General features: G+C 56.5%; 1 protein-coding gene across 1 annotated transcript; it reads right to left on the bottom strand.

Annotated features, from left to right (window-relative positions):
- Positions 1 to 507: 507 nt before the first annotated feature.
- CAVIN1 (caveolae associated protein 1) lies at positions 508 to 12,735 on the bottom strand. Its single transcript, XM_026044627.1, has 2 exons — positions 12,125 to 12,735; positions 508 to 1,905 (listed from the first exon to the last, which is right to left on the bottom strand). The coding sequence occupies exons 1-2, from the start codon at positions 12,542 to 12,544 to the stop codon at positions 1,240 to 1,242; spliced, it is 1,086 nt and encodes a 361-aa protein (XP_025900412.1). The 5' UTR covers positions 12,545 to 12,735; the 3' UTR covers positions 508 to 1,239.
- Positions 12,736 to 15,840: the final 3,105 nt, after the last annotated feature.

Below are 15,840 nucleotides of genomic sequence, written 5' to 3'. Positions count from 1 at the left end.
CGAGCCCAGCACCCATCCTGCCCAGAGCTCAGCCCTGCCCGGGCCCCGAGGCCCGGCCCGGCTCCCGCCGCGGGGGCGGGATGAGCCCCCGGTCCCGTCCCGTCCCTCCCGGTCCCCAGGAACTCGCTGCACGCTGCTCCTTTACAAAAGAGACTTTATTAGTCGCGCTGCTCACCAGGATGCAGACGTAGAAAACGTTAAAGCGTCGCCGAAGCCCCGCGGGCGCCGCTGGCGCCGGGCCCCGCTCCGCGCCCCGGCACGGGACGGGACGGGGGGAGCCGGCCGTGGCCAAGCAGGTTACGTGTGAGGGGAGCGCTGTGAGCGAGAGGCCGCCGGCGCGGAGCCGCAGGGACGGGATGGGACGGGACGCCCCGCGTGGGGTCCAGGATGCCCCGTGTGGGCCCCGGGACACTCCACGTGGCCTCTGGGACACCCCGCGTGTCCTCTGGGACACTCCACGTGGCCTCTGGGACACGCCATGTGGGCTCCGGACACCCCGCGTGGCCTCCAGGACACCCCGCGTGGGCTCTGGGATGCTCCGCGTGGGCTCTGCGATACTCCGCGTGGCCTCCCGGGACAGACCACATGGGCACCGGACACCCCACGTGGCCTCCGGGACACCCCATGGGGGCTCCTGGACACCCCATGGGGGCTCCGGGACATTCCGCGTGGCCTCCGGGATCCCCTACATGGCCTCCAGGACACCCCGTGTGGCCTCCTGCACGTGCAGTGGAGCGGGACCGTGCGGCGCCGGGGCTCCTGGGTCACTCGGGTTGAGGCCCTGCAGCGTCACGGCTGCTCCCACGGCCCTTCCCGCCGGGGCGGGAGGCATCCCGGTGTGTGCCGTGCTGGGGAGCCGGCGAGGCGGCCGGGGCGAGCGGCGCTCTGCTCCCGGCTCCCACATGGCACGCTCCGGGTGTGCTCTGGGTGCACTCCATCACGCTCCGGGTGCACTCCGGCACTCTCCGGGTGCGCTCCGTCACGTCGGGATCAGCCCTGTGGGCGGGCGGGCAGCTCCGCCGCGGTGGGAAGCGGCTCCGCGGGGATGGGGCGCGTGAGGAAGCGGCGCTGAGCTCCGAGCGTCTGCGGTGCTAAAGCTAAAATACCGAAGAGACGTGGTCCTGGGGGCGGGCTGCGATGCGGCGCGTGGGCTCCCCGAGGCGCCGGGGCAAAGAGACATCTCAAACGCGAGTGGTTCCGTGTCCGGCCGGCGGTGCGAGGCTTCTGCTGCAGCCTCTCCTACTCACTGTCGCTCTTGTCCACCAGCACCGCGTCCGACTCCTCCGTGATCTCCAGCAGCGTCTGCATCTCGGGGCTCTCCCCACGCAGCAGATCCGAGTTTTCGGCCTCCTCGCCACCCACCTCCACCAGCTCCGTGGCCTTCACTTCCACCGCGCCCTCCCTTATTTTCTTGACGTGGAAAGTGAAGGGCGGCACCTTGTAGACGGCCGTCTTGGAGCGGGCGTAGATGGTGTGGTCGGGGGTGAAGGACTTGCGCAGCTTGTCCCGAGAAGTCTTCATCTTCTCTCTCCTTTCGTTGGTCACAATCTTGGTGCCCAGCTTGTTCATCCGCTTCTCCAGGTTGTGGCGGGTCTTCTCCAAGTTGTGGCGGGTCTTCTCCAGGTTCTCCTTGGTCTTCAGCTTAGTCTTCTCCATCTTCTCCTTTGAGAAGGCCTTCTTGAAGTCATCCACTCTCTTCATGCCGCTCCTTTTGATGCGCTCGGCCCGGGACTCCTCAATAATCTCTTCAATCTCCACCTCTTCGTCCGAGGAGAGCTGGACATGGTCCTCCTCCGCGTGGTCCTCACCTGCAGGCACCTCCTCACCTTCTCCCTCCTTCTCTTGCTTCTCACCCTCCGTCAAAGACTTGCTGATGCTCAGTTTTGAAGGCAGCTTCACCTCGTCCTGCAAGACACAGAGCGGAGATGTGAGACGGCCACGTGCCGCCTCCCCGTGCGGCGCCACGGCCGGGACCCACGGCTCCCGGGTGACCTCAGCCTGGGCTTATCCTCTCAGGACACCTGATAAATGACTCCAAAGAGGATCCACGCTGTCCGGCAGCAGCTTAGCGCTATATTTAAGCTTGGATTTAAGCTCTGCATCCTCCAGGCTGGCTCGAAACCCTGCCGCGATGCAGCAGCCAGAGAGGAGAGCCCTGCACCACACAGACCCCTCCATCCCACCACCTTATCTCCAAGCCGGAGCTCTGGCACTGGCAGGTCCCGAGCGGGGAGTACGGGGAGCCACAGAAACCCGAGCGGGATTTGGCCGCTCTTCTTGCCCGGTCGGGCATCCTTGTGCCAGGGCTCTGTGCAGGACCCGTGCAACCGGCCCGGCGCCACCGTCCTCCCAGTGCCACGTTAGCCAAGGTGCCGGCCGGGGCAGGGGCCGTCCGGGCGCTCGCTGGGCTGCAGGTGGCAGCACAGCCTGGCCCGGCGCGCCGCTCCGCGCGGCTCCGCACCGACCGGCTTCCAGCTCCGCCATGGAGCGGCCGGCCCAGGGCCCGCGGCTCCGGGTGGCCCGGGAACCTCCCGGGATGCAGACTGTGGCCCCGCTGTCCCGGGGGCAGCAGAGGGGAGGCTGCCCGGGGCCTGGGCAGGGCCCGCGGGTGCCGGGGACACCGGGCGAGCGTCGGCCGAGTGTCCCCGGGTGATCGGAGCCCGTGCGGGGGCGGCGCGGGCGGCGGGATTGGTTTTCACACAAGCGGCACATAGCGTGCGGCCCTGCTGCCAGGAATCACCGCTATATCCTCTCGGGACACGCTGGAAATAGCCCAGCTCTGCGCGCAGCGTCACAGCTGCACGCCCGGGATTTAGTACCTGGGATGCTTTACCCTACGGAGCGGGCACAGAGAGGCGAGGAACGGCTGGGATGAGCGCGGGTGGAGGCAGCGCCGGCGGCTGCGGGACGGGATGTGGAGCAGGACGAGATGTGGAGCAGGACGGGAGGCAGAGTGGGATGAGATGTGGAGCGGGATGGGATGTGGAGTGGGACAAGATGTGGAGCGGGATGGGATGCAGAGCGGGATGGGATGCAGAGCGGGACAGGATGTGGAGCGGGATGGGATGTGGAGTAGGATGAGATGTGGAGCAGGACAAGAAATGGAGCGGGACGGGATTTGGAACAGGACAGCAGTGGCCGCAGGGGCTTGAGTGCGGAGCTGAGGGCTTGAAGCACGGGCCGAATCCCGCAGAGCCGCCCTGCGTCCCTCAGGATGGGGATGAGCAGGGATGCTCCTGCCTGGGCACGGGGTGACCATGTCGGGGGAATGGAGCCGGGAGGCGGCGGCCGCGCACCGAACAACAGCGCCTGCTGGAGCCGCCCCAGGGCCTGTGGGAACAGCTGGGATTGCACCCTGAGCAGGAGGGACGGCAGGCGGGAACAACCGGGACTGCAGCCGGGACTGCAGCCGGGACTGCAGGCGCTTGCTGCCCCCGTGAGCGCCGTGAGCGGCACGGTGGCCTCCCCGCCGCGCCGCGCCACGTGCCCCAAGCTGCTCCTCGGCCCCTGCCGCACGCCGGCCGCACGGAGCAGCGCCCGCTCGGAGCACCCAAACGCCCCCTTCCCCACGGTCCCGACAGAGTGGAGTGGAGCAGCTCGGTCAGCAGCAGCCGGGAAAGCTAAGGGACACCTGGAGCAACAGGCGCTCTGTCCCTCCCGTAGCATCAGGAGCTATCTCCATGGATCGGGCCCCACCGAGAGCTGCCCTTCCCTGGAGTTTCTCTCCAGCTGTGCCTGGGAACGGTTCCTGGTCCCCCCGGCCCTCTGCCAGCTCTGATAATCCCAGCGGGCGGTGAGAGGGGAACCTGCCCATGTAAGGGCCGCTGGAGCAGCTGGGGGCCCTGGGGAGCTGTCTCCGTGCTCCACCCGCTGTCATTCCTACATTTTTTCCCTGTCTTTTCCACAGGATCGCTGGTTGTCACCGTGGGCACGAGCAGCTGGTGGAGCTCCTGCACTGCAGGATTTGAGGCGCTTGCCAGATCCCAACTCCAGCGGATCCTGGCTGGATCCTACCCGCCCGGCTCATTCCCCGGACAGCCGGTGCACGAAGGATCCACAGCGCCGGACTCGCGTGGCCGGGTGGCAACGGATAAAGGGACCTGCGGGGACAACCCCCAATGATCCCAGGGTTACACAAATGCCCACCACCCAAGGCTGGGTGCTGCCATGTGGGGAGTTTGTTTCCTTCATGACTCATTCAGATGAGCCACGATTTTAACATCTGGCATTCCCAGCAATCTATTTTTACTAGGAAAATACTGACCCTTGTCGTGGGCGAGTCCAAAATCCCAGGTCTCGGCATCCCTGCGTCTTGGGGCGTTCGACTGCGAGCTCCCAATCTGCAGAGGGAAACTATTTCTGTTCTTTTAGACCCCCTGAATGCAGCTGGCACCAAGACAGGGGACAAACAAGGTTTCCCACAGGTTTTTAGCCCCACAGAAAAGGTCTCCCCGCTAGGGAGCTTTTGTGGTGGACAGAGCCCAGAGGCCGCGGCCGAAGGAGCCTGTGTGTGTGGACAGAGCGATCCGCTCATTCCCACTGCCGGCCCTGGCAGCAGGGCTCCCCTTTGATCTGTGGGAACGCTCTGCTTTCCTTACCACCTTTCAATGCATCCGCCGGTGCATCCCAGCCCTTCCCGGGGCAGCCGCGGCCTTTGGGATGCCTCTTCCCTTCCTGCGGCCACCTGGAGCGCATGGAATCCAGGAGGGACTCCAGACATTTGCAGGCACCTCGGGCTGCCGCCCAAACACCGGAGCCGCCGTCCTCATCCTCCCGCTGCCAGCCCCGGAGCCACAGGCCGCCCGGCCGCGGCTTTGCAGCATTAATGGTCTCTTTCGCTCTGCCTTGGCTTTGAGGCGCGAGTTCCCCTGCGGTGAGTCACGCGCTCGGCCCCGGCCGGGCACGCACCAAGGGGCCGGTTGCTACAACACACGTAAACACTTCCCTTGTTGTATAAAAGGCCGGCGCGACACACGGCCGAGCTGCGTTCCCGGCCCCGCGGAACCGCACGGCTACCGGGGCACTCCGGGAATGTCCCCGGGTCCTGGTGGCGCTCGGGGCCGAATCACGGACCTCATTATCGGTGGGGAAAAAGCAGAGCCTTTGAGGGCTCAGCCACCCTCAGCCCAGCCTGGAGCTTTCATGGAGCGTTTTGAAGGAGGTCTTTAAAACCCGCCTGGATGCCACCCTGGGCCAAATGAGTGTCCCTGCTGGAGCAGGGGGGTTGCACTAGGTGATCTCTAGAGGGTCCTTCCAACCTCACCCCTTCTGTGGTTTCCCAGAGGTGCCCGCTGGTCACCTTGGCAGTTCCTTCTGTCAGGCTATTTCCACACACTCACAGCAGCCCAGGCGCCAGCGCGGGGAGCACAGTGGGAACGTGCAGCCCGCAGAGCCCCTGCGAGCGTGGAGACTGGAGGGAGGCCCCGATGGAGGCCGGAGGGAGGCCAAGGGCAGGAGCCGCTGCGCGGGACACACAAGGCCCGCACGAGTACAGCCCCACGCAGCACAAGGATTCAAAGACGCGTGGCCCAGGAAAGGGCAACGTTGTGCCTTTTCCTTCAGCATCTTGTTGGAAATGACCTTTTGTTTCTTTTTCCACTTTTCCTACATTGCAAACTCCGCACGCGAGAGCGGAACGCGGCTCCGAACGGGCAGCACGGCGCAGACACGGCCGCCTCGGCCGCGGCAGGTTGAGTTGGACACGATGCCTTTATGCTCTCTGCTTTTATGGGTTTTAAGCAACAACTCCAAAGCGCTTCACAAACACTCACAGCACAGGCCCTGCAGGGAGGCTGGGCACGGAGGTACTATCAGGTCTGGGTATTATCAGGTCTGGGTATTATCAGATCTGGGTATTATCAGGTCGGTGCATTCTCAGGTCGGGGCATTCTCAGGTCTGCATTTCAGAGAAATGGAGGCTCCGGGAGCAGGCGGGATCCGTGCGGGCACAAAGAGCCCCGTGGCAGAGGCACCCGCAGGCGGCCGCCCCACAGCAGCTCCCTGAGCCCGGCAGCGCAAGATGGGCACCCCGAGGAGGATGCAGCTCCTCACCGGGCACCGAGGCCATGCGGCGAGCGGCACAAAGCGGCGGCGAAGGCAAAAGCTGAGGAATCGGCGGCTCTCCGCGTTTCCGAAGAGGAGGGTCAAAGCGAATCTTCGGGGGCCGCTGCTCGCGACGCCCTGGCAGCGGTGCCACCTCCGCGTCCTCGCTGCGCTAGGGCAGGGCCGGCTCGGCGGCGCTGCTCGGGGGCGCCCGTCCCGCGGGAGCCTCGGGGGCCGCTCTCTGCCGAAGGCTCGCGGGCCGCGTCCGCTCGGGCTAGGATGAGGAAAACGCCGTTTCAATGGCGCGCGGAAGGGAAGGCAGCCGGCGTTAGCGTCACGACAGGCACCCGCAGCGAGGCGCACGGCCGGGCTCAGCGCAGGCAGCCGCCGGGCAGCACAGTTTGGGAGGAAAAGCAGCCAGAGCCGCGAGGAGGGAGGCGTCTCCCCCTCGTCCACCGCAGGCGCCCGTGGAGCTGCTCAGCAGGATGAGGCTGCGCTCGGGACACGCGTCCTGCTGCTCCCCGCGCTGCTGCTGGTTAATATTAGCTGCTCCTGAGAGCGCTCCACATTGCCCTGGTTCGGCTGAAGGCGAGGGCTATGGAAAGCCAGCGCTTCAAATAGGTCGGTTAATTCAAATACACGAGCTGGAGCTCAAGCAAGCTCCCCAAACCCCATCCCTCGCTTCTGTCCGGGTACCGACTGCACCCGAACGCAAAGCTGGGTGACACCCGGCAGCTGCACCCAAGGAGCCAGCAAGCAGCCGCACACGAAGCCTCCTTACATGCAGCAGGGGCAGCCTCTATCCCCACCAGAAACCTCGGCACACTCCATCCCCACCGGGGTCACAAGGAGGAGGCCCAGAGACAACTCTTGCCATAGGAGTCTGAATCCCGCAGCAAGAAGTTGCTGCTGGGACAGAGGGAAAGATCTCAAAGGCTTGAGAAAAAAAAAACAGAAGAGGTTGGGAGCAGGTGAATGCTGGAGGACTAGACTAGCTCCTTCCCAGGTAGGATTGTGCTGACCAGCAGAAACGCTTCTCCCTCTGCAAGTCTGCACGTTGCACAATCATCTTGGCACCTCTTTCCTCCATCAGACATATCTCGTTTCTCCGTGTCCTAGAAGTTATGTCCTAAAAGGCTTTATCTTCTCCATTAGTTGGTGAGAATGAGCGTGATGCAGACGCTGGAGCCAGTCCAAAGCTGATGGAGAGCAGCGAGGGAGGCACGAGCAGGGAGCCCGCGCGGAGCCGGAGGCTGTTTGGAGGAGGCTGTGTGCCTAGATGTGACTCAGAAGAAAGGCAGGGCTGTAGGAAACACACGAGTAAATAGATTGAAGGGCAAAAATACCTTTTTCCCCTCTGTCAGGACAAAGAAAAAAAGTTTGAATCCTGTTATGAGGCTGTTGGAACAACTGGCTGTACTCTCAGAACTGCTCCTCCCGGATAAACCTGCCACATCTGATTAATAACTGCAGGGCTATTTGTGACAGCAAACCAGGAAAGATGGGGTTTGCATTTACAGACAGATCAGCACCCATATTCATTGTCATCTGCATTCTCACCAAAAAGGTGCAGACTAAACATCCTGAGGCTTTTTTTGCTGTAAATATTTGATTTTCCATTGCTGAGATTGTAACATCCTTATCTCTGGTCTTCGTCTCCTCTTGCAGCTGCGCAGCAGACCTGCAGTTCCTCAGGTGCTTCCTCATTTGTGGAAAATCTTGCAGAATCAAGAGGATATCATCCCCAGACAAGAGGGAGGAAGATGAAGAAAGCTCGAAAGCTGGAGGGCGTTCTGTGCTTTATGTTGGGCACGTGCCAATATACTGGAGAGTGGAACCTGCGGGGTTCTCTGCTCGTTCCCACGCGGAGCCCGTGGCACTAAGCGGCTCGCAGCCCCTCGGAGCCGCATTCCCGCGCAGGACCCTGCAGCCGGGCATGGGATCCAGCCTCGGGAACGGGATCAAGCCTCTCCCGGGAGAGCTTGGCTCCCAGCACAGGCGCTGTTTGCGGCTTCCCCGGCTGCTAATCCGGGATGTGCCGGCTGGGCTGGATGGGGCCTCGGCCGACTGCTTCCCTCTATGTCCGCGAGGGTTTATCTTTGCATAGAGCTTTTAGGAAAGGAAACACCCCAAACAAAGAGCCACAATCCCTTTGGAAAACAGGGCCTTCCAGCCACGGAGGACACTGTGACTGGGGGCAAATCCTGCACTTTGCTGCGCACCCCGGGGTGCAGCCACCCCACTGGCATCACACACGGTGCAAGACAGAGCCAAGATTCGCTCCCGAGAGGCACAAGAGACAGGATTTGTGCTTACAAGCAGTAAGAGCCGCCGGTTTTATTCTCATGAGCTATTAAACATCCAACCTAACCTTATGAAACGGGGCTGAGCAGCCTTTGCGCCCCTGGCTCTTGCCTCTGAGATCATTTATTGCTGTCCAGCTCAGAACAGCTCCATGATGATGAAAGGACTTCGACAAAACAAACAGCCTTGCCACTAACTGCTTATAAATAATCCCTGGGCAATAAAATATTAATGCGATTGATTCTCAGCTGCAGCAAGGAAATCCATGCTCTAGAACTGTCTTTGAGTAGAAAGACTGATAATCTGCAGCAAGAAAATCCTGGAAGGTCGGGCTGTTAACAATCCAAAGCTTTTAGAAACAGCATCTCTGTGAATTATCTTAAGCCTCCTCTAAATCCAGGATGTTTAGGGGCCAGGAAGGCCCAGGATATCAAGACGGCCTTTACAGCGCACAGAGAACACGCAGCTGACTTCAGAGCCGCAGGCCAGAGGAATGAGTCAAACTATTTCCCTTCGTCCCACAGGATGCTTTTTTTTCACCTCCAGCTTTGCTAGATCTGTGACTAAAAGCAGCAGAACAGAAAGGGAGATGAACCAGCCTGGCGCAGAGACCCCCCCTTTGCCGGCAACAAAGCACCAGAGATGAACAACTAACTGTTAATTATCGGAGCTCAATTAGCAGCGTTATGTAGGTGGCCGGGGCCAGCCCCAAGGGACTGGGGTGCTGTTTACACCCCAAACGCCCCCCAAGCGGGGGGCCCTGTTTGCAGGGGCTGGGCCCCCAGATAAACACCCGCCCAGCTCCCAATCGGAGCCGCGCGCGCTGCAAAATCCTGGGGGGAAATCCCGTTATTTTGGTTTTCTGAGCACAGACCCTAAGCAGATTGGACGCTCCAGCGTCCTAAATTCTCCAAAGGCAGGAACTGGGGGCCGAGCTCCGCTTACACAGGCCACGTTTAGCCCATGTTTTCACCTGACCTCCAAAGCCTTAAGATGGAAAAGTGAAATACCCAATTAGATAAGGGGTATTTTTTCTGTATTCCTTTTTTTAAGATAGACAAAAATAATGAGAACAAATAATTTCCAGATTTAAAGCCACCAGGGTGGAGCCCATCATGATTTTTTTTTTTCCTGTAGACTCTCAATACATTGCGAAAGTTAAAAACTTAATTATGAAAACTTAAATGCAGGAAGATAATAGTAAATGTGCGATCCCTTGGGAATCAACAAGACTTCTTCCAATGAAGAGCACTGCTCAGTATCCGTGAGGTGGCAGAATATAATCTTAGATCTGATAAATGCCTTTAAAATGTACACAAAAGCAGCCCTTCTTTCCGTACAGTTTTACCATGTAAAAGCATTAGTGTCGTCTGTTTTGCAAACCCCCAAACAGAATATCACTCTTTTACCTGATGTTCCTAAAATTACTGAACGCAATAAAATATTCCTATGAATAAATCAAGACCCCCTATCAGAAACTAACATTTCTGCAGCTCTGCACTGCAGCTCGCAGTCGGTCTGGGTGGGTAATTTCTGAAGAACGACATCTCCATAATTACAATCAGAAATAAACTCCAAAAATCCTACCTTTCTCTCTCTCAAAGAGAAAGCAGAATAGAAATTCCCCTGAACAAAAGGAAAACTCCCCAAATCCTTCAAATATTTAACCTTTGTCAGAATAAAAGGTTTCCACAAATCCGAGGTTCCCATATGCAACGCACTGTTTTTCCTTATGTAAAGCCTTACTACCCAGGCTGCTGGGTCATGAAAATTAAGCAACGACATTTCTAGGAAGGGCAAATTGCAGAATAACGCAACTCCTAAGTAATCACTGATTTTCTGTATAGGAAACGATAATTAATGTTTTGGTAATGACAAAAAAAGTCCTAGCAGAAACCTGCAGAAGCGGCTTTGAGGGAGCCCATGGGCCGATACCCTTAAGAAACATTCTCTGTTACCCCAAAAATCTGTTTCCATTTTATATAGGGGAAAGTGGCTACACTATTGCAGGGGCTGCAACAAGACAGAAAGTTCTTCCAAGGGCTTCCCTCTGCAATCGTGGCTCTCATTGCACGGTCAGTTTTGGCAGAGCAACGCAGCACAAGCCAGGCAAAGGTGTCTGCTGTTCACACATAGTCATATTATTGCCTTTTTCTTTGTAGTTTGCAAACATCCAAAGCCCAGTCACGGATTTTACTTTTCAGTTCGCCAAATTAAGAGGAAGCCGAGGGTTTCTCCACCGAAAGATAAAACGAAATGAAAAAATAAAATAAAATAAAATAAAATAAAATAAAATAAAATAAAATAAAATAAAATAAAATAAAATAAAATAAAATAAAATATCTGAATTGCAACCCATCAGTTCTGTACTTTCCCACCCAACTGAATGATACACGAAGTTCTTGCCATAGCCCGTTCTCAACTGAATCCCTCAGCAGTTGTTCTGTCTTCACTGCAACCATCTATTGCCAAAGTTTTGCCAGTGGTCTCCTTTAGAAGCAGGATTGTTTACTCAAGAAAAAAAAAAAAAGCAACTCAATATTGACGGGCAATAATAAACCAAAGTGAACAGTTCCCCAAACAACCACCTGCCAGTCCTGGGGATGCTGCGAAAGGATCTCAAAGGCGGCCACTTTCCTACCTATTTTCACGCGGCACAAGGAACTTCCCATTTAAACAGCTCCCCAAAAGCCCGATATAAAGAGCTTCCAGTAAATATATAAATACATATCAAACTGGCTGCACGGCCTGCATGATGTCAATAGGCTCGAGTGTTTCAGCCTTTCAGGCATGATAAAACTATGAATGCTTAACCTCTGAATCAGAGTTACACAGGCCCGGACACTCGCTAGATTCCTGAGCTTATTATGATCAGCTCTCCTTTCAAACTAGTAGGAAGTGCTTTTTTGTTGTTCTGTTTTGTTTTTCTTTCCTCTTTTACTGTGATCAGCACTAGATGCTTCTCTATTTGCCCCTGCCACTGTCTATTATTAACACAGAGGCTTCTAACTGAATCATTAACCTTTTCACTCCCTTTTCCCAGTATGAGAGTTCGCTCTGACACGGAAGGCTAACTCCAGACAGGAAAAAAAGACAAGCACAATATTCCTCTTTCCTTTCCTGTTGCATATTCAAGGAAAATCCAGCGTTTAGTGCAAGTGCGGGGGCTGAGTATCAAGCAAACCAAAGCAGTTAATTAAAATCAAAAAAACGAAAGGTTCAAGACTTGCAGGTTACAGGCAAGTAACTGGGCAGTACGTGCAAGCAAAATAGCAGTCACTAACGAGCTCAAAACCCTGCTCTGTATTCTCTGCAGTCTGTCCCACTCGGCTGGGGCTACTGTCTCCTGCTGTTGTAAGGCGCATGCCACCCATCTGAAACAGAAGCCCTCTCTGTGTAGTGAAACACATGCTGCCTCTCAAACAGAAGAGGCTCCAAAGGGTCGATTCACAACGTCCCCCTCCGGAACCGGGAACATCAGAATACTCTGATGCTTTTTTTCAGTGAAGCAGCGATTTGGATTCTCTGATGCTTCTGGTCTTTTACAGCGAGTGTGTAGGGCCGTTCTCACTGCCCTCCTTAAAAGCCCTGTTAAATGCACCAACGGCCTCAAACCTGCTGTTGCAGAATATACAGACAGTGCTAAAACACCAACAAGGGCACCTCAACTGGGAGCGCTCCAGGGGACGAGGGGAGCTCGGCAGAGCAGCAAACCGTGCACCATGATGCAACACTCAGCACCGGGAACAGAACATGAAGACGTGGGGCAGCCCCTTACCTGGTAGATCATGACCTTGAAGTTCCTGCGCTTCAAGAGCTCCGCTTCGTTGGCCTCCAGCTTCTTTATCTGCCCGGCTTGCTTCTCCAGGTTCTGCCGCACGGTTTTCACGTTGACGCTCACCTTGCGCACCTTCTCCAGCATCTTATTCACGGTGTTGCTGGTCGTGGTGTGCGCCTTGGTGAGCTTGGTGAGCTCGCCTTGGATGCTGGTCACTGCGCTATCCATCTCCTGCTGTCTCTCCTCTAGCTGTGTTTGAGTCAGCTGGATCTGATCCACGGCTCCGATGATCTTGTCCAGGAGGGTCAGCACCATCACCCCATTGATCTGGTCTGCTTTGATGGGCTCCTCGGGCGCTTGCTCCTCCGAGGCCTCGGAGGCGGTCGGGGGTTCGATAATTTGCAACGTGGTGTCTTCCATGGCTGCTCAGGAGCCCGGAGAAGCTGCCGGCAGGAGTGAGCGGAGGGAAAAGTGAACCCGAGCCCCAGCTAAACCCTGCGCTGGGAGGCGCGCCAGGAATGGAGAGCGCAGCGCGCGGCCGCCCGAGCTGCACGTCGAATGGCCCCGGCCCCGCAGCGCCGGCCACTCCAACCGCCCTGCAAAATTTTCCAGCCTTGCAGGGCATTGGCTGACTCCACCTCGGCTGCAGAAAAGGCGCCCGCTGCCAAATGCCTGGGGTCCCACCCTTTCTGCGACGATTAAAATAGTTGGAGGGGAGGCGAGGGCTTCGCATGCGAGCGCAGGCACAGCGCGCCGAGAAATGCAGGGCTCAAACTCCAGCAGCCTCTTTTCGCCATGAGGCTAAAGGCATTTAAATAACCCCCCACGGAATCCGCCTGAAAGGAAAAAACAAAAACCTTGTGTAAATGGCTCGGAAAGTTCTGAAAAGGAAGAAGCCCCATCTGGGCACAGCTGTATACATTAAAGGAAGGCTGGTTTAAAATAACTGCTCATGACAGTGCAGAGGTTCAGTTAGAGAATTCAGACCTTTTTTTCCCATAGTTAGCACTTTTTTCAACATTACGAGGTCCCATTTTCTATATTTTTAAAGGTTTTAATCTAGATTGAAAGGTTATGACATTTAATTTCTGAATCATACAAATGCATGCTCCTATGTACGTATGTAGTTGCCAGCATATACGTTCATAGGGGCACATTATGCATGCAGTGTACATCACAGTGCCATGCAGTTAATACAGAAAGAATAAATATAATTCGCTTATGAACTGAAGCAGCCATAGAGGCCCAGCTATGAGCAGCTACCTCAGCCCCACGGCCCTCTATTCATCTACAAATCTAGCCACAAATACAGGACTTACTTCAGCAGATGCTGTGCAAAAACGTACTTGTAAGCAATGCTCGAATGTGCTGCATTTCATAAGGCTTTGCTGGTAAAACAAAAACAATTATTATTTCAGAGCTTAATAGTGAGACCTTTTCACTACTACCGGTGCTGGCACAGCCAGAGCAACCGAAACCCCAAGGCCGGGGCTGCGCTGTGAAGCCTCAGGGCGGCAGAACCCCCTTCCAGGCGGGTGGAAAAGCTGTGGACAGAGCAGCAAAGCGCCGCTTCCCCCTGCCCTGGGGCTGCACAGGAGCCACCCGCGCCCAGCACACGGTGCCCCTCAGCAGGGCCATTCCTGCCCCTCGTCGCGGAGAGGCGGCTAAAACCGCCTGCCACGGGCTTGGCAAAACCGCCGAATTCCAACGGAGCAGCCGGGAAGGCCGCCCCGCGCGGGGCCCTGTGTGGGATCATTGTTTGCTGACGAGGACGAGGACGCGCCGGGTGCCCCCGCACCCACCACGTGCCAGCACCCTCGCCAGCGCCGCCGCACCGCGGCTTCCTTGCCATTTGCTTTCCCTGCATTATTTGCTTTCCCTGCATTTGCTTTCCCTGCATTATTTGCTTTCCCTGCATTTGCTTTCCCTGCATTATTTGCTTTCCCTGCATTATTTGCTTTCCCTGCATTTGCAGCTCTAAACACACAGTCAATACACGTAGCGGGGGCTGCACAGTGCAACGATGTCATCTATCCAAACTAACTTGCTTTTCTAAGGTTGTTTTTTCCTGGAGGGCCCTTTTTTTTCCTGAGGATTAGTTTCCAGGGGTTGCTGCTGATGAGTCAGTTCCACACAACACGCCCAGCTCCAGGCAGGCAGCCCGAGCTCCACCGCTGGCTTTCGCTGGGGATTTCTGCTCCAGAGCCACTTCCAGAGATACCTGCTGGGAAGCTGAACATGCAGGACGGGAAGCGAGCGGAGCAGGGCTCTCTTTGGAGTTCTGCTATCCATTCCCTGGGCAATTTCAGTACTGCCTCCTGTGCCTTAAGTTTCCCCACTGGGAATAAAAAGAACAATGTCAAATAGGCCAAATATATAAGATGGAAAGAGATAAAATGAGAGAACAGGAACTTATTTTTGGTCTTGATATTTAATAGAAGAGAGCAAGCGCCACGTTCTGCGCCTGCTGCGCACGTAGCAATCACACCCCAAGCTAAAATGCGATGAGTAATTTTCTATGTTAGGATTAACTCCATTTCAGCCGTTTTCTCCCATGGAGACATCCCAGGAAGAGCCAATAGGCGGCAAACCACAGTCCTCCCTTCAGAGCCTGGACACAGGTTTGAACACACAGGACAAGCCAAAGCTGCCGCAGGGCTTTGGATTTTATACGCTGAGATGTGCCTTAGATCCTGCTGTTTATTCCAGTGTCCCATGTGCTTTACAGTGTCGCTATCAAATGCTCTGTCGGGGACACAGCACAACCACGGAGCGGCAGATTTCGGGCTCAAAGAAAAGCTCTCAGACGTGCCAAGGACAGAGGAGGAAAGGGAAACGCAGCATCTGCTTCCACTGCAGGACGTGGTGGTTCCTGTGCCTGGCAGAAGCTTTGCTCAACTCGCTGAATTCATAAACAGTAAAACCCAGCTGCTTGGGGCCCCTTGGAAACAAGCGATGGGCTGAGCATGCAGCAGACAGCGCCTCCCAAAAATCACAGATTGCAACTGCCACAATTTGTCCTTGGGTAGAGAGGAAACTGGTTTCTTTTTCTCCATTTAATCCAATCGCTCCTTCTGTTTCCCGGAGACCCAGGGACAGCCAGGCTGGGGAAAACGCAGCCGGTGCAACTTCCTGCACTGCTGGGGGGTCCCACGGGTGCGGAGAACTCAGCCTCACGGACCACAGACACCGCAACGCGTTTCACAGGCACCCAGCTCATTTTCTGATAAATAAATGTTATTTAACCTGCTGAATTGGCTCCCTCTATCACAGCTGACCCCAGGCCTCCGCACTGCTCCATGTGCCAGCAGCTCTTGTCTCACATCAGCTCTTGGAAGCTGAGCTCACAGGGGCTGGTTTTTCCACGGGGGAGCTCACGGGTGCCCTATGCTGGAGTGAAGCAAATAAACACATATTGTTTATATGTGAGGACACACATACGAGGACACATACATGAGGACACATTATATGAGGACAGTACTCATCCTCCTCAGCTCCACGGGAGGCAAACGGCCGCCCAGCTCCGCAAGGGCCCTCGCGCCTCCCTCCCACCGGGACTTTCAAAACCGAAGACATCGGTGTGGAACGGGCTCCGCGGCTAAACCCCGTTTTCCCTATTCTAAAAGCTCCTCTTCCAACCATAAAGTGCAAGCGCTCCAAAGCCACCGTCGATGAGCACAAGCTGCTCTTGGAAGCTCCGTGCCATTTGTGTTATT

Source organism: Nothoprocta perdicaria, unplaced genomic scaffold (genome assembly GCF_003342845.1).
Source record: "Nothoprocta perdicaria isolate Ctin4 unplaced genomic scaffold, notPer1 scaffold_372, whole genome shotgun sequence".
NCBI lineage: Eukaryota > Metazoa > Chordata > Aves > Tinamiformes > Tinamidae > Nothoprocta > Nothoprocta perdicaria.
The sequence above is the reverse complement of the archived record's forward strand: the minus strand, read 5'-3'. Positions and strand labels throughout refer to the sequence as shown.